General features: G+C 41.0%; 1 protein-coding gene across 1 annotated transcript in view; it reads left to right on the forward strand.

Annotated features, from left to right (window-relative positions):
* Positions 1-19,413, forward strand: part of COL24A1 (collagen type XXIV alpha 1 chain) — a 413,884-nt gene that overhangs the window by 216,628 nt on the left and 177,843 nt on the right. The window contains exons 12-14 of the mRNA XM_077450311.1: positions 1,425-1,469; positions 12,868-12,921; positions 14,509-14,553. Of these exons, the coding sequence (XP_077306437.1) occupies positions 1,425-1,469; positions 12,868-12,921; positions 14,509-14,553 (144 nt within the window). The remainder of the gene's footprint in view (positions 1-1,424; positions 1,470-12,867; positions 12,922-14,508; positions 14,554-19,413) is intronic.

Consider the following 19,413-nt stretch of genomic DNA (forward strand, 5'->3'; position numbering starts at 1 on the left):
AATCTTGTTTCCTCTTCCAGCAGTAGGTGTGGAGTCTGGGCAAACACTGTGTGAGAGCTGATTGGAGGAAAGGCACACACACCCCACTCCACATAGGTATAGGAACAAAGGAACATGCAGTGCTGTACTGTGAATAGACCAGCTCTCTGCTAATCTACCTCTAAGCTCCCTCCCTGACACAAATTTTCATCAACTTTCATCTCGTGTATCGGAGAACTTGTCAGAAGTTCTCATGCTGATAACAGAGGAACGGAGCAGGAGAAAGACACGGCACTTAGGGTTTAGAGAGAGATAAGTAAACACTACAAATATAGGTGCCTAGGTCAGATTTCATGAATGAGGTTTACAACCACTTTAAGTGGACCTGTAGCTCTGCCATACTGAGAATATCAGTTGCCCAGCTGCCTCATTTTTTACTTTTTGACTGACCTGAACAAAGTAATGCCTTGTACGCACGGTCGGACATTCTGACAACAAAATCCGTCTGATTTTTTCAGACGGATATTGTCCTAAATTGGTGTTGCATACACACGGTCGGACAAAGTTGTCAGAAAATCCGTTTGTTCGGAATGTGATGACGTTCGTTCGTTACGACGGGACTGCGTTGACGCTAGTAGCCAATAGCTTTGGTCTCATAATTTGATCTGAGCATGCGTTGCACTTTGTCCAATCGCAATTCTCTACAAACGATTCGAAAAAGTCAGATCGGATTTTTTTTTGGGAAAATTTTAGATCCTGCTCTCAAATTTTTTCCATCAGAATTTCCGACAGGAAAAAGTCCAATAGAGCCCACACATGATCGGATTTTCCGACAATATAATCTGATCGGACCTTTTCCGTTGGAATTTCCGATCGTGTGTATAAGGCATAAGTCAGAACTCTGGATCTGCAAACTATCCAGCATGTTAAGGTCATTTATTGCATGCTACACAATAAGTGGTTAATTTGACTTGAGCACTAAGCCTGGGTTCACACTATAGCGATGAGGGAACCAGCGCTGGTTTCCGCATCTTTCCCACTGCCCTCTGCAAACCGCAGCGAGTGTCAATACAGTGCTAATGACACCCCCCAGATTGGTTCATAGATTGCAGTACGAACTGTATATTCAGACAGGAATAAGATCACATGGGTCTGAACAACCATGCGATCCGATTCCAGTGCGGGAAAAAAAAGTCCTTGCACCTTTTTTTTACGCGAATCCAATGTGAACGCAGCCATACAACTGTATAGCTGAATTCGCATTGCACAGACATTGCATGCGATCGGCTAAGATGACAGGTTTACTTAACCATAATAACCCAAAATGAAATCTTTTTTAAGACAGAGACCTTTTTGTTAAATACTCATTTTATGTAACAAGCATTCATAAAAATGAAACCGCATATCTAACGGAAAACATTGCTAATCATTTTTTTCTCCCTTAGGGAATGCCAGGACCACCTGGGAGAAAAGGATCGAAAGGCGCACAGGTGAGAGCCAAGTCATGTACAGAGAATGTGTTTTATTGCAAGGGGGAAATTGTGGTTTTACAGATAATGATTTAATCCGTTAATAGGTGCTTAGTGATTTATTCGTGTTTTCAAATGCTCTGCAATTAAATATATAGGAAAATATAATAATGAGGAAGCAATGAATGCCAAAACTGCAGTTATAATTGCTAATGAAGGCAATTTAAAGTGAACCTGTCATATACAAATGAGACTTTATTTCCTAACAGTGAGCCCCAAAAGTGCAAGTAATTGAAGTTTTTTTGGTGTTAGTCCAAGGAGTCCTTAAATATGGGCACGGTTGTTACATGAACTTCCAACTTTAGATGCAAATTTGACATGCTTCCACCTTGGGTTAGCACTTTCCACAAGCCTCAGTGATCAATAGAGAGAAACTCGTTGGATAATAGGACAGAGCAGGAGTCAGAGCTGAAAGTGATACTAAACTCTTGTTTTTTTTTGTCTTTAAAAATAACAAACATGTTATACTTACCTGTTCTGTGTAATAGTTTTGCAAAGAGCAGCTCAGATCCTCCTCTTATCAGGCCCCTTTTCAGCGCTCCTGGCCCCTTCTCCTGTCAGCTTGCTATGGGGGCACCAAGCTGAGCCGCAGCGCCGCGTGTCCATTCAGACATGGAGCCGTGGTTCGGCCCCATCCCCTATCTCGCCTCATTGGCTAACTGACTTTTATTGACAGCAGCGGGAGCTAATGGCGCCGCTGTCTAAGCCAATCAGGAGAAAGAGTCCCGGAAAGGCACATCACTGGATCTTGGTGTACTTTGTGGGGTGGTTTGTAACCGCTCTCTGTGTAAAATCATCCTCACACAGAGAGCTGTCGCAGATCTGCAGAGAGCTATCACAGATATGCAGATCCCCCCCCCCCCCCCCGAGCTCTCACTGAGCTCGGCGGGGAGAACTGTCACAGAGACACGCATCTCTCTTCACATTGTGACGGCTGTGATTGGACACAGCCGTCAGGTGATTGGAAGGGCCAATCACAGCGCCCATATCCTGATCTCTGCTCAGCAGGATCCTGTGATCATAATGATCATAGGAACGAGCCGAAGTGCGCCTCGTGGCCGCGCTGTGAGCACTCGATCTGAGGGACATTCCTGAACATCCAATCAGAACAAGGAAAGGACCACCCGGCCGTTTATGTGCAGTGGCCAGGTGGGAGGAAGTTAAGCTAAAAAAAAAAAAAAAAGTCTGCCTTTATAACCACTTGAAGTCTACAGCCACTTAAAGTGAACATAATCAGACCTAAAACATTGCTAAGGTAACATTATTGCGGAAGTTCAGACATGTAGTTCAGACATTAAATTGATCCATTCAGAGCTAGCTTGGACCCTAAGGGTATGTTATATATGAGGCTTTGGCTTTTGTCAAAGGCTTTTACTTTCCCAGTCTAAGCACCACCTCTATAATTCAGTTGCAAAATGCCAGAACTTTAGTGGATAGTAGAGGCTCAGACATTTGACAGTTGAATGACAGGGAGCAAGATTTAGCTCTGTGAGTGGTATGTCTTAATCTCAACTTCAAAAACTCTTGTTACCTTAGAAATGTTTTTTATCCAGGTCAGGTTCTCTTTAAAAGCACTGAAGTTCAAGAGGTCGGGACAGTGAGGGAGATTTACTAAGAATCCATTCACACATGGGCAACTTTGAATCTGACTTGAAGTCGTTCCAAGTTGCCTCAAGTCGCGCAACATGATGAAATCAATGTAAGTGAATGAGAGCCGTCTTAATGTGCACTACTGAAGTCACTCCGACTTCAGAAAAGGTTCCTGTACTACTTCAATCTGACTTCTAGGCAACTTGTACCCATTGATTTCAATGGAAGTCGCCTCCAAGTCAGATCCCCTGTCTTAACTGAAGCAACTTTCCAGGAAGTAAAAATTGTTTTCTAGGCAAACCCCTCCCTCCCACAGAGCTGATTATTATGTGATTGGCCACTGGCAAAGCCCCCTGTCCTGGAGACAACTTAAAGTTGCCTTGTAAGTTGCCTCAAGTCGTGCTGAGATTCATACTCAAGTCGTGTCCAAGTTGCCTCTCTCGTGTCCCAGTTGCAAAGTGTCGCTGGAAGTCGTGTTGCCCCTGTGGGAATGGACTCTAAAACTGGAGCACTCAGAATCTGGTGCAGCTGTGCGTGGTAGCCAATCAGCTTCTAACTTTAGCTTCTTCAATTAAGCTTTGCCAATAAAACCTGGAAGCTGATTGGTTTCTATGCAGAGCTGCACCAGATTTTGCACTCTCCAGTTTTAGTAAACAACCCGCATTGAGTCGCTTGCAAGCAAACACTGTTCCCAAGAGGTAAAGTGTAAGAAATTGGTGAGCGTCCTGCCTTTCCTCTATCCAAACCTGGAATAATTCTTTTTGACAGAATAACCCATTCAGATTCAGTTCTTTTATACCAAAGTACACATCTGATGAATAACACAAATGTGATTGTAGGTCAGTAAATGTTCCACAAATGTTACAGTTTCAGCAGCGGACCTCATGGCGGAATGTAATAAACCGGATAACAGAGGGACCGTCCACCTCAGAAGTGCTTTCCAAACACATTCTGCAGTTACAAGGATCTAAAAACTGCGATAATTGGTTGGGATCCAGTTTCACTGCACTCCTGAGTTATTTTAGGTTGCCTTGCAGCACCTCTTTAGAAAACACGCACACGGACAACGAGCATTACATCATTCTGGCCTTGTATATAGAGCATCACAAACATATGGCAATATAAAGCCTGACAATGTAGCCAAGCTGCAGCTTTTAAAGACTGGACTTTGGCCCAGACAGAGATTTTGCTTTCCAGCGGCATGCTTTATGGAGCTACATGGAAATGTTCATTAAAAACTGGTGTTTTAATTCCAAGAGGGGTTTTTGCATAAAGCCGTACCATCGGATATTCCTTTTCACTGGTCTGGCTATACAAGACTGCTAAAAGCAGAGTAGTTGTGAAATTGTATTTTCTTGGCGCTATATAAATCCTGTATAATAATAATAATAATAGGGAATCCAGGCAGATGCAAAATAAACGGTTATATTCATGATAAAATCACAACTTATATTTTTAAATGCAACCAGTTTAAGTACCTAAATGCTGGCAGAATACGGAAATCGCAGCGCTATTTTGTGTTCTACATGCACCTGTGATAGGAGGGGGAGCAGAGTTACTATGTGCTGCTGCTCTTTTACTGTCCAATCACAAGCTGGGGCGGGAGGTAACCTATTAGTATTGTTTAACTACAATAGGGAAAGTCAGGTCACTAACCTTTCTCTCCCCTCTCCCATTCCTGTGTAAATCTCAGGGCTGCATGGAGAGAAATGCAAATCTTTTGGCAGGTAAAAGAGTTCCCGTATATAAATTTCAACTTTGTATTTAATTGTCGCCTGAAATCCAGCTTTGAATGTTTGTTACTATAGGGAAACTACAACCTATAGTCAGGCCTTTTTTTCTCAAACAATAGGTGCTGGAACTCAACCTCGACCCCCCAAAACCCTTCCACCCACTCACCCCCCCCCCCCCCAATCACATCAAATAGTGGCTGTGGTCATTAAAAGGGGCATTACATACCAGGATTGCATTACATACAGAGTGCAGAGCTCAGGGGGGTTACTGACAGAGTACAGAGCTGTCACTTGTAAACACAGAAACCGGACTTCTGTGTTTACAAGTGATTGTGGGGAGCAGCCCCCCCCCCCCAGGCTCTGATCCAAGTTCCCCCTGAAAAAAAAGCCCTGACTATAGTTACTATAGTATAAAATATCCTTAAACCATTCAAAGTACAATGTATCTAAAATTCCTCATTGGTAACATAAATATATCAAGGTCCTATACAAACATGAGATATTTGTAATATTTACTGAGCAGGTAATTGAGCAGGAGGGTATACTGTGAGTCAGCTCCCATTGCCACAGTCTAACATACACTGTATTACCAAAAGTATTGGGATGCCTGCCTTTACACGCACATGAACTTTAATGCCATCACAGTCTTAGTACGTTGGGTTCAATATTGAGTTGGCCCACCCTTTGCAGCTATAACAGCTTCAACTCTTCTGGGAAGGCTGTCCACAAGGTTTAGGAGTATGTCTATGGGAATGTTTGACCATTCTCCAAGAAGCGCATTTGTGAGGTCAGGCACTAATGTGGATCAGAAGGCCTGGCTCACAGTCTCCACACTAATTCATCCCAAAGGTGTTCTATCGGGTTGAGGTCAGGACTCTGTGCAGATCAGTCAAGTTCCTCCACTCCAAACTTGCTCATCCATGTCTTTATGGACCTTGTGCACTGGTCCGCAGTCATGTTGGAACAGGAATGGGCCATCCCCAAACTGTTCCCCTAAAGTTGGAAACATGAAATTGTCCAAAATGTCTTGGTATGATGACGAGTTCCCTTCACTGCAACTAAGGGGATAAGCCCAACCTCTGAAAAACAACCCCACACCATAATCCCCCCTCCACCAAATGATTTGGACCAGTGCACAAAGCAAGGTCCATAAAGACATGGATGAGCAAGTTTGGGGTGGAGGAACTTGACTGGCCTGCACATCCTGACCTCAACCCAATAAAACACTTTTAGGATGAGTTAGAGTGGAGACTGAGAGCCAGACCTTTTCATCCACATCAGTGCCTCACCTCACAAATGTGCTTTTGGAAGAATGGTCAGGCATTCCCATAGACACGCTCCTAAACCTTGTGGACAACCTCCCCAGAAGAGTTGAAGTTGTTCTAGCTTCAAAGGGTGGCCCAACTCAATATTGAACCCTACAGACTAAGACTGTGATGCCAATAAGGTTCATGTTTGTGTAAAGGCAGGTGTCCCAATACTTTTAGTAATATAGTGTATTTTAGGCACTATGACATGATTAGAGAAAATTGTATGAGGCCACCAACAATATGATAGTCATTCATATAAATCAATATCCTATATTCATACCCATAACGCAGGTGATATAAGAACTGCAAAGCTATGGTGGTATATAGTGTTTTCGTCCTGCTCTAAACAGTTGTATGGGGTATGTGATTCACAAGAATGGATGAACAGAATTAAAACGAATTAAGCTGTTTGTTGGCAGTTCCGCTTTAAGAGACATCGGTAGTACGTGTACTATTTTTTATTCTGCTGAATGCGTTTTATGCAGCACATGGTTTAAATCAAAAGAGAAGACGTGTTTTGTTACATTTTTCCGAAGCATCACCTTAGTTCGTGAACCCTGGAGTGTTATTCAGACCTTCCCAAAAGTGTTGTTTCTTAAAAAAGAAATTCTTTGTTTTCACACTAAGAATGAAAAAATTTGCTGTGGAGATTGCAGATGTGGGTGTGTTGGGATTAGCAGTAGCATCTTTGTGTACAAGGGAGTTCAAAAAGGGGATTTCCATGAAAAAAGTTTACCCTTGCCAAAAATGATTATAACTTTGAGGGTGCTCTGGTTCCTATAGGCCTTTTGTACACAACAGTAGGACATGTATATTGTGACCAACACAATGTACAGGTCCTACTGTTGTGTACAAGAGGACCATAGGAACCGGAGTACCCTCAAAATTCTAATCATTTTTGGCAAGGGTATTTGGCATCCCAGTCTTAGTCCGTAGGGTTCAATATTGAGTTGGCCCACCCTTTGCAGCTATAACAGCTTCAACTCTTCTTGGAAGGTTGTCCAGAAGTGTGTGTATGGGAATGAGTGCAGACTGAAGTCCACACTACTGGAAATACTGTAACCCTTCCTGCAGATTCAAACATAGTTTGCAAGGCAAAGTCAGACTTTTAATTTAAAATCCCCTTGCCTTTCCTGCCCCTCCTGAACTAACTAGCTCTACCAGAGCCCCCACTCCAACTTTTTACTTACCGTTACAGCAAAGTTCCATCCTGTGCACTGTTTATATACCCATAACAAAAATTCTATATATTGATCTCTTGTAGACTTGTATAAGGGCCAACCCAAGATGCAATGCCAGTGTCCAGGATAGCCTTATACAAGTATTTAGGTGTTCAGTGCATAGGTGTGCCCTGCACCAAAGAGGATCTCTACCCAAAGTGAAGTAAACATTGCACAGGATATGATCCTGCTGCAGAGAGGTAAGTCAGAAACTAAGGTGGGGAGTGTTAGTGCAGGCTGGTTCAGGAGGGTGGATAATTTAGCCCTGATTCATACCTGAGCTCTTTGTAGCTTGAAGCTCATAGCTCCAACACACTCAGCAACCTAAATCCCATGCTTTTAAATTGTCCTGTTCCCATATGAGCACTCGTTGCCTGTAGCTCGACACCTGAAGCTTAAATTGGTACATAAGCTACTTTTGAAGCAGAATGGGGCATTTTTTGGCCCCACGGGAGCCTCTTAAAAATGTCTACAAAATACCGGAAGACCTCCTCCTAGTAACTAGCTTTCCATTGTTGAAAAAAAACGCTCATGCCTAAATATGCCAAAAAAAATCTAAGAAAAAAACACTCCAAAATTACCTGAAAATGGTCACGTCTAGGTGTGGTAGCTTAAGGGTTGAAAGTAAGGTTGTCCTTTAAAGTTGACCTCTGGGCACAAACATATCATACTATTATTTCCTTAGAATAATAGTTTATATTATACCCTTTAAAGCACTATTGAGCCATCTGATTCCTCACCATGCAAAATCTGGTCTCCAATGCCCCCCAGTGTGCCTTAGGACCATGGAACAGAGGTTTTGACATGCTGTGTCATCCATTGGTGTTACAAGGTGCTGGGTACCGCCACTTAGTACTGTATTTATTGGCGTATAACGTGCAATTTTGTCACCCTGAAAATCGGGTGCAAATAGTGTGTGCGTGTTATACGGCGATACTGCAATTTGGGCTGCCTAGGAGGAAACGGGGAGGGGGGGGCGGGACGAGTGCCATCAGATTACATACAGCGAAAATCTCAGATTTACTCAGCGGCCTCTGTAATAGGTCATAAGTCCCGTCTCCTGGGCCAACATTGGACCAGTGCTCTGTCTATCATAGAAGCTGGTCCAGGAGGCGGGTCTTGTATTAAAGAGGCTGCCGAGTAAACAGGAGATTCTCGTTGTAAGCAATCTGATGGCGCTCATCCTGCCCCCCTCCCTGTCCCCTCCGAAGCAGCAGTAATCTGAGGTGAGGCTGCAGATGGGCATTGATCAGGCTGCATTTGTGGCAATGGTGAGGCTGCATATGGGCATTGATCAGGCTGGGTATTGATCAAACTGCATTGATGGCCAATTGTGAGGCTGCAGGTGGCATCGATCAGGCTGCAGATGGGCAATGGTGAGGCTGCAGATGGGCATTGGTGAGGCTGCATTGATGGGCATTGGTGAGGCTGCATTGATGGGCATACTTATTTTGCTTCAGTGTTCTTTATTTAAAATGTAATATTTTTTTTCTAAAACTTCCCATCTAAAAGGAAGGTGCGTGTTTTACGCCTGTGCGTGTTATATGTAGATAAATACTGTATTTATACATTAACTCCAAATGAGTAACTGATGGTAATTCCTGCTCAGTTTAACAACCCAGGTCATTTTGATCATATCCAGTTTTGTTTTACAGTTCTTGTCCAGGACGAAAATAAACTCACTGTCAGCACACAAGCCCTAACGAAAGGGAAAGTTTTGACCCCCTGAAACCCGCTGGATTTCCTTTTCCTATGTCATGATAAAATATGATATCTTGTGATATCTCCAACTTCATTGCCTTTAAAAAATGAAGAAAGTATATGAATGACATGTAAATGGCATGCCCTACATCACTGGCTTGTACCAGAGGTCCTGCAATGCACTAAACTCCCCAGAGTAGCATTTCATCAGTTGCCTTTGGGTCTGCAGTGTAATGGTGGCTATACCTGCTTTGACTTTATCATTTCATCGATGTGTGATTAATTTAAAATGATCGAATCTAAAAACAATCAAATAGCCATAACTTTCTATACGAGAAAAAACATTTATAACTTTAAAAAAAAGGGGGGGGGGCAGACTCAATGGACCACTTGGTCTTCTTTTCTCTGCTATCACTCTTCTACGTTCCTGTTTTACAAAACATGTATGGCCGCCATAACAGGGAGACACATTCTAGTTACAGAAAGGGACTCGTACATTATTGCAAATTATTGAAAATTCTGTTTAGTGATGATTGTCAATGATTGGTGCATGGAGTTTAGCTTTAACTAAAAGTGTTTCTCCTAAACATGTAGCATTATCAGTAAACAAGCCAAGGCAAATCCCAATTTTGCACATTTTTGCAGTATCCCTGTTTCCAATAATCAGCACTTCACAGGATAAATTCTCAAAGGAAGACATACTGAGGACACTGGGATAGTGATCTGCAACAGCTGTTCGCAGGCTGAGAATCACTGCGTCTTATCAAAGCGAAGGGAGTGATGTCATCTCTGCAGTGCAGAGGATGAGGAGGAAATGGATGCTGAGACTTCCTTGCTGTGCATTTGTTTTCCTGTAAATGTTCCACCAGATTAAACTAGATTAAGAGCCAAAAGGTTTCAAGTAAATATAAACGCAATTTCTAAAATCTCATATAAGCGCAAACAAATAATTTTCAATATTTTTAACCTGCAGCTTTCACGAAATGTATGTTTGGTGATCTTGCCATCAAGGTCAATGTTTACTTCCTGGCATAGAGTGATATGCTGTGTCCATATCTCCCAATTGTGTTCTTGCATTGTCACGCTGTCACAGGGGCCGTCAATGGAAACTCTGAGGCCGCGTACCACGCGGGGACTGTTCGCTGAAACTGTCCGCTGAAACCAAGTTTCAGCGGACAGTCCGCTCGTGTGTGGGCTTTCAGCGGACAGTTTCAGCGAACAGTCCGCTGAACAAGGTTTTTCGGAAATTCCGAAAAACTGTCCGCTGAAACCTTGTTTCAGCGAACAGTCCCCTCGTGTGTAGGCTTGTTCGTCAAACTAAGTTCCGCGCATGCTCAGAAAGGATTTACACGCCGAAAGTTATAATGCAGTGTATAGGACGTCGTATTTTTCGTCCCGTCGTACGTGCCGTTCACGTCATCGCGCACGGTTTCAGCAAACTGTTCGTCCGTCGTGTGTGGCCATGTCCGTCCATGCTAATTTTGAGCGGACTGTTTGCCGAAACTGTTTGACGGACAAAGTTGGGCGAACAGTCCCCGCGTGTGTACGCGGCCTAAGTGGCTATTGTATTCCTACTTGAATCTTGGTATCCTCTGGTTATTTCTTCCAGATCTGTGCAGTAATTCAGTGAAACTTTGCTTCTGTGCAGGAGCTTCCTGTAATAAAGACCAGTCACTGCTGCTCTCTCTGCTTGTGCAGGGTGACTGCTCTTGTCTCCTCCCCCTCCTGTCATTTTCTGCAGGCAGCCTGTAGTGGGTGGAGCTTGCTGGCTCCTCCCACAGTTTTGCTTCCTGCACAAGCTATGTACAGCAAAGAGATATTTTCACTGCTTTTTTTTTACAAATTTATATCTGTATTTGTAAATGCAATTTTGTGCACACAAACTTGATTTTGATCACTTTTGGCTATTTTAAAATATATTTACTGGTAAAACAAAGTTTTGTGCCTAGTTTGTGTGTTGAGTTCAACTTTTAGTGCCCAACCCAGTGTGCGATCAATATTTAACAGGATTATATATTATTTTAATACTTTCTAAAATTTAGTTTATTTATATATATATATATATATATATATATATATATATATATATATATATATATATATATATATATATATACACTATATTACCAAAAGTATTGGGACGCCTGCTTTTACACACACATGAAATTTAATGGTATCCCAGTCTTAGTCCATGGGGATCAATATTGAGTTGGCCCAGCCATTGCAGCTACAACAGCTTCAACTCTTCTGGGAAGGGTGTCCACAGGGTTTAGAAGTGTGTCTATGGGATTGTTTAACCATCCTTCCAGAAGGGCATTTGTGAGGTCAGGCACTGATGTTGGACGAGAATAGTGCAGGCCAGTCAAGATCCTCCACCCCAATCTTACTTATCCATTTCTTTATGGACCTTGCCTTTTGGTGGGTTTTGCATTTCCATAGACATGTATAGGAATGCAACACCCATTTAACCACTTGGCAACCACCCAATATAATTTTTTCACACAAATGGAGTTTTCTTTTGGTGGTATTTGATCGCCACTGGGGTTTTTATTTTTTATTATAAAAAGGAAAAAATATTGAAAATGTTAAAAAAAAACAACAACAATATGTTTTACTTCCTATTATAAAACATATATATATATATATATATATATATATATATATGCTACATTTAGGCCAAAATGTTCAGTATTCTTCTACATGTCTTGTTTAAAAAGAAAAAAAAAAATTATAATAAGTGTATATTATTTAGATTGTGCAAAAGTTCTAGCATATACAAACTGTGATTTATATAATTGATTTTTTTTGCTGCTGTAGAGGCTATACTGCAATGGTGGTGATCAGCAACTTATAGTGTGACCTTGATAGGGTAGTTGTCAATCTGGCGCTAACAGACACTATTTAGGAGGGTCACTAACTGACAAAGATGTTGCTAGCGACACTAATACAGTGATCAGTGATAATACTGTACACTGCCCTTGTACTAATGACACTGGCTGAGAAGGGGTTAACTTCTAGGGGCAATCAAGGAGTTGAATGTGTGGCTAACAATGTATAATGTGTGCTGCCTTTACTTTCTGATTTGGCTGTTTTTTCTCCCTGCTTTTCAGGGAGAAGAAACAGCCAGATCACTGTTTATATGCACACAGAACTCTGTGTGTGATTGGACACAGCCAATCAGCTGATGTCAGCCAAAATCATTGTGTCAGGACAGGTCTGATCATTGGAGAAGAGCACACTGAGCTGCCAGCATAGATAGACAACTGACCTCGGTGTGCTCTCCTGCTTAGTGTGGTGAGTTTTTAAGTGGAATGCAAGGGAACTGGCAGCAACGCCATGGATTTCACATAAGGGAAGCAATACAAAGAGAACAGGCTACGTTCTCATACAAGTACGTGGTACAGCAGGCACATATCAGAAATAGGAAGTGTTGGGGTAACAAACGCTTTAAGCAAGAAGCAGGGAACTCTCTCTGGTGGCAAAGTTATTAATACCATAATTTAATACAATAAGAAAAATATGAAATTGTATATTTGTAAAAATGAGAATATCATAAACATACTGTAATTGCAATTATAATTCAAAATAAGGAAATACAATACGCCTTTCATTTAAAGTAGGCAGTGCAGATTATTTTACTTGAAGGCTTCTAGTTTCTTCTTGGCTGCTTCACTATAAGGGGACTAGTTATACTATATTGCACAATGTGTATATTTTTCAACTTGCAATGTTATGCATGAATGCATATGTCAATACTGGCCATACTTCTGAACAATCCTTTGTTTTATGTCTGTGATTCCTCTAGGGTTTTCTTGGAGACTTGGGTGATAGAGGGCCTCACGGACCAGATGGGAGCCCAGTAAGTATCTGCTTCATTTACAGAGCCTCAGTGTACTGCTGAAATACTAAACCTTAAAATTGGTAACACCAGATTGTGTTTGTATAACAATTTGTAAGCTTAACTTAGCTCAGGGCAACAGGAACATAATGTCCCCAAAGGCTTTGAAAGGTGCTTGTGATGAATAATTAAGTCAAGGCAATAGTACGGTAATTCATTTATTCCATTTAAGCAATTCCTTTAATTGGTTCACCAAATCAGTTCCGTACATCCATCATTAATCTTCATGAAAAGATATGTTTCTTTTTAATGTCTGGTACACTTTCGGATCCTAAGTGAAATTACAGACTGATAATAATCATGTAAATGACTCATTTATCATATTTTAAATATGAAGTGAACCCTACTTTTAATCATACTTGAAATTAATGATTTGATTCTGAATGCCATAAGACTTTATTATTAGACACGTTGTCTGTGAAGGTTCCTATCCAGGTCATAATATATCTAGTAGTAGATAGTCCTGTTCAGTGTGAACTAGTTGTATTTTTGTGTCACTACAGTTTGATGTATTTGTCATTTGTTTTTCTGTAAGTCTTTTAGAAATAGGTCGGTAATTTGACAGTTCATGTATTTGCCAAATGGACTGGTCTTCTGAACAGTATTTGGACTTTTGTGAGTTCCTGTGGGATGCATTGAGCATGACTTTCAAAAAAAATCACTATTCACTGTAATTTGGGAGTATTTACATTGCTGCCAGGAAGCTTGGCAAAGATTGATCGCAAACTTCATTTTATAGAATGCCAAGTACTCAAATTTACTGTTAGAGGAAGTAACACATTTGTTACAAGTATTTTTGGGTCTATTGTGATGTTTAAGCACATTCAACAGTATGTATCAGTGCTTAGGATGGTAGGATAGGAGAGGACAGAACCAATGCAATGCATTACAACTTCTTTGTTCTCTTTAACAACAAAGCATACTTTCAGTGGAACTTTGCTGGCTTAATAGTGCCAGGATTACACATCATAGAGACCTATTGTAGAAATTACCTTAATCCAGGGCAAAGGTGATAAAACTGTCTAGCTTGCCTGGTCTATGTAGTACCCGCTGTCTACTGGGGCTTTGCCCATTCTCACAAGTATATAGATCATGGCCAGGTAGATTACACATTATAGGAGAATTTTATAGATTTTACTTAAATCCCTGGCAGTAGCTGTGGAACTTCCTGTTCTACACAGTGTATTCTACTTCCAGTGCTCCATCTACCTTAACATGGGTATAGATCAAAGGCAGCCTGACCAATCAAGAACCAAGCTGCACTGATTTATAATCTTGACATCACAAATACCCACCTGCCATCAGAGTGAGCAGTAAGTACTACATTTGACATCTGTGTAGTTCAGGTTTGGCCCTGCTGAATTAGGAAAAGTCCAAAAGAAGTGAACTTTTCTTTTTTGCCTTGCCTGGTCATGTCTGGACACTTGTGGGCAAATTCAGCAAACAATTAGGATGACAAGGGGGGAAAACTGTTTAGAATTGGAAGTATATATAGTAAGGTTAGATTTTTTTTGGCCATATTTGACATCACCCATTCTTGTTTCGTAGGGAACTGTTGGTGGTGTTGGACCTCCTGGGTTTCCGGGTTTGAGAGTGAGTATAATTCTTCAACGTTTGTCTAATATATTTTTTTTTACGTTTTAGATATTATTGTAAAGCCAAAGTAATTCTTATGAGCATGTGGCAATGGGGAATACGTTATACCTTGTGACACTGCAGGGCTAGACTAGCAAATTGAAGAGGACATCTACAGCACTCCTGTTCCTCTTTCTACGCCAACAGCTGCCAGGGTGGACTGCCATTCAGCCACTTGTGGATCTGAATAGGGGTGCCAGGGGTTTCACTTGAAAGATTTAGATAAAATTAACATTTCACCTGAAAAAAACAAAACTAAAAGCCTATTAGAAAAAAATAAGAAAACCAACTTTGGTACAATAATCACCTTTAGTCCAGAAGTTTCCCCCGACAACATTTTTTCTTCAACTACTGTAGATATCCTCACTCTGGTGGCCAGCAACACTCATCCCCTCATCCCCACATCCCTTGAACCTAGCCCTCAGCATATGACTGGACAGTGAAAAGAGAAGCAATGGAGTGATAAACTCATATTTGTCACTATGCTTTCTTTTTCTATCAGCATGCTCCTTATCAACACATCAACTTCTTGGCTTCTTGTGCTGCTTTTTCCTTTTACGCTCCAGCTCTACTGTACAGGGACTGCATGAGATAGATATCAGTTCAAATATAGTTACATACACTGCTTGCACTTAAGAAATACATTCTTCAATGTATTAATGGTCACAAAGCTGCATTAATTTGTGTTTTTAATATTTGTGTAGAGGAGACTCTCAAATGAGTAACCACTATCAACAGTGATCTTTTTAGCTATCTGTATATGAGGGATTATTCCTATAATCACAAATGTAAGGAGCATTTTTTCCACTGACATTAATGTACTATGACCTTAGATATAGTAATTTTTAGCAGGGGTTCCCAGAGCTTTGAAAGTTATTTCAAGGGTTTTAGCATGTTAAAAGGTTTGGGGAAAGCTGGCCTAGTGATTTGCTTTACGGAAAACCTGCTATTAATGCTGACCGCATCTTCTGAAAGTTCCAGCTGTCTGGCTATCTTGCTAATTCAGTGGTTTCAGTACTTTCTGAGATACTGACAGCAAGTACAAGTATGCAGACCAGCAGTCCTAATTTCACCTTCTACATGCTTATTCTTGTCAGTCACTGTGAAAGAATTGAAACCAGAAAACTAGCATTTTTTTTTTAGAAGATCTGAATTGGCAGCCTTCATATTTTTTCAGTAGGAGTCTCATTTAAGGAGTTTGTATTCATAAGAGTTGGTATTTGTGAAAAACACTTGACATTGAATTACGTTCAGTTAAGTCGATATGTAAATAGTCCTCTAGTGGAAGGTGCTGACTGCTCCACAGAGGATTTGTACAGAACATTATCTTTTTTCCTGTCCACAGCGGGTTCTGCCAGCTGGCCGCCTGCCCTCTAGCTTGCTGGACTTTACACACAATCAGCCTGGAACATTTTACTAGTTTGAGACAAAAGAGTGTTACTGAGCTGCCAACACAGAACTTCCATCACAGCTGTAGAACTCCGGCTCATAAGAGCCCTGTGATTTATTACAACTTACAGTTCTCAGCTACTGAAACTCAAGAGGCTTGTCCAGGACTCAACAAATGAATGGTCCTTACATTTTACAAGCTGATTGAAAGATGAATTCCAAGCAGATACAAAAACCCAATGAATGCAGGTATATATAATAAAACAAATCACACAAAGTACTTTCCCAGTTTGGCTATCCCTCTCTGGACCTTAGTTAGCCCACCCTTTCCAATACTAGCTGCATTTTTGCCGGGTTCTTGCAGCCACAAGCCATCGCAATGTTTATATCCATCCGAAAACCCAGATCATTTTTACGCTCTCCATTTCTGCACAGTTGATCATCTTAGCTTTCTATGGGGCCATCTTCCAAGTAAGAAGTTTCCAACCCACCCTTCCCAACCCTAGCTTCATACTTGCTGGGTCCTTACAGCCATGAGCCATTGCAGTGTTTACATCATTCCAGGCCTGGATATTCTTACCACTCTCTATTTCTGCACAGTTGATACTCTTAGCTTTCTGTGAGGCCATCTTCCAAGGAAGATGTTTCCTTGTGCTGACAAGGAATATGTTGCCAGTAGGAGAGAGCCGGTAGATGATCTAATCAGTGTGATGCTACACTTTTACTGTCTAATCACGGGACTGAATGAACTGAAATATAAATCCTTTGGTAGGTAGGATAGGTCCCATAGATGTATTTAAGTTGTGTATTTATTTCTTGGCTTGGAGTTCAGATCTAAAGGTTGTCCTGGTAAAACACATAATTTTGTCCAAATTTTGTTACAAAGTGTAAAACCATCAGTATCTATGGCCTAGATTTACATGGATTTTCATGATCATTTACATGATTTTCTGCAGCCTAAATATGCTGGATTTACTAACAAATGTGGTTCGCTATGGAGTGTATGCTCCAGTGTTTTAACGTGTGTTAAATAAGTGATGGCATAATATCCATGGTGACACAACAGCATCATTCAACTTGGAAGAAAGGGGACATCCGGTAAGTGTAGGATGTCATGGAGCTATTACTTGAAGGGGTGTAACCTTGGTACCCTGCTCCCCCAGTGTAATGATGCATAGAGTGGCATAGACATCATCAAGTGATTAAGGACCAGCCAGCGGTGTAAAAGAGGAGCCCTGTATGTCATGTGACCAACCTAAAGACATCTAATAAAGGTGAGTATAATATAAATTATAAAAGAAATATAATTATAATATAACTATACTATAATATACTATAATTCTAATATAAATATAAATACAGCCAGAGAAGCCTCCGGGTGTGGGATTGAGATGGAGCATAGCCTGGGGTTAGGGTTGAATTTTTTCCGATTGTATTATTTGAGGTTGAATATTTTACTATTTAGTATGCAAGGGAATATTTGAAGCCTTCTGATACTTTGGAATGAAAAACTTGGCAGACTTTGTATCTTGTTAATTATCACAGATTCCTGATATGAAAACATTTCATTATATATATATATATATATATATATATATATATATATATATATATATATATATATATATATATATATACACACACACAAAAATGTGATCCAATAGGAAGGATTTTTATGGATTTGGCTATGGTTATCAAAAATAATCTTATGATCTTTTAATACAAAACTGTAAAGGGTGGGGCTGTAAACCAATCTTTAATACTTGATTATCTTCCTTAAACTGATCCCACCCTTGTAAAGGTTTTGAATTTAGCTTAACATCTCAAATTCTTTGCCACGCATGAAAATATGTATTATATACATGGTGCCAAATAAACTATTTTTCACAGTCAATTTTCTTACTGTGCATATCAGTTGTATTCTCCATATAAACTTACAATAACATCTGATAAACATGCAAAACTCATTCTAAATATATATTTAAACGTATAATATGCACAATGTATTACAAGAAATGCAAACATGTGTAAGCACTAAAAGTAGATCTGTAAATATATATGCCTGTTATCCCTCATGTATACAAATGGCCCATTCATGGAATTGATACACCAAGCCAAAGCAGAAATATTTACAGACAAGTTAGATTTTCCAACAAGCTAACAGATGCGAGCAATTGCAAGCAATATCCAAACATAAATCAAACGTTATATTTAAAGCTGAACTCCAGCCTTAACATTAAGTATTGCACAGTTGTAAAGGCCCCTCTCCTATACTGAAATTGCTTACTCTGCACACAGTGAGCATCTCATAGTGTTCATTAGATGCTGCAGCAAGTCAGATAGACTTATTATGTCTTATTCCTTGGCTGGAGGATGTCCAGTATCATCTAGCCTTTTCATCCCAGCCTTACTGTCCCTTACATTCATTAGATTTCACACAATGGAAGCTGCTTCATACGGGACGCAGGAGTGCCGCCTCCCTAATCCATGCGCCTGGCGCCTAATCTACATGCAGGGCACCGGATGCATGGATTTCAATGGGGTTTCTTTTTTAAGCACATGATTAGAGTCTGAGGCTCTAATTGGCTTCAAAAAAGGGTGGGTTCGGTGTGGTCTCTCAGCTCTGCATTGCCACGTGAGTACCGCCCAAACCTGGAGGCTAAGCATTACATCTGAGTGTTATCCAAGGCACTCTACCTCCTCTCAAGAACCAGCCCACTGTTTCACTAAGGGATGAGGACTCTTGATAAGAGCACAGAGGCATGGAGCTGTTTTTAGGAAGCTATGTGCAGCACCATAGCTTCCTCCTCCTGGGCTTTACGGTGGCTTCCCCTGTGTCTCCTCCCTTCTCCTCGGCGGCCAGTAGGATCACTTCTCCTCTCGGCCAATCAGGTAACAGGTCTCAGGATCCGCTTCCTAATTGGCCGGGAGGAGAATCAGGAAGACAATAGCGAATATTAATTCGCTATTGTCACACAACTGGGTGGGCTCATCCTTTTTTGACGCCAATTAGAGCCTTAGGCTCTATTCGTGTGCTTCTAAAAAAATAAATAAAAGATAAACCCCATTGGAATCCATGCGTCGGGCGCCCTGTATGTAGATTAGGGGCCGGGTGCATGGATTAGGAGGCAGCACCCCATATGGACGGGCCGCCACTGTGTAGCATCCTACTGGCCCCATCCCACCAGTTTACTTACCTTTTTCCCTGCTTCTGTATCGCAGAGGATGATTTCACCATCCTTCTACCAGGTAGACCAAATCTAGTGAGCTGATGCTCCAGCATAGTGCAGGAATGACTTCTCGTTAGATCTGGGCTACATAGCATTTCTCAGGTTCTCATCGAGAGAATGGTGGATGATGCCACCCCTGCCTAGATGCCATGGGGGACTGTATATATTCTAACTTTTCTTCCCACAGGTACATCTTTGC

Source organism: Lithobates pipiens, unplaced genomic scaffold, assembly GCF_037356315.1.
Source record: "Lithobates pipiens isolate NorthernLeopardFrog02 unplaced genomic scaffold, aLitPip1_a1.2 Scaffold_23, whole genome shotgun sequence".
Classification (NCBI taxonomy): Eukaryota; Metazoa; Chordata; class Amphibia; order Anura; family Ranidae; genus Lithobates; species Lithobates pipiens.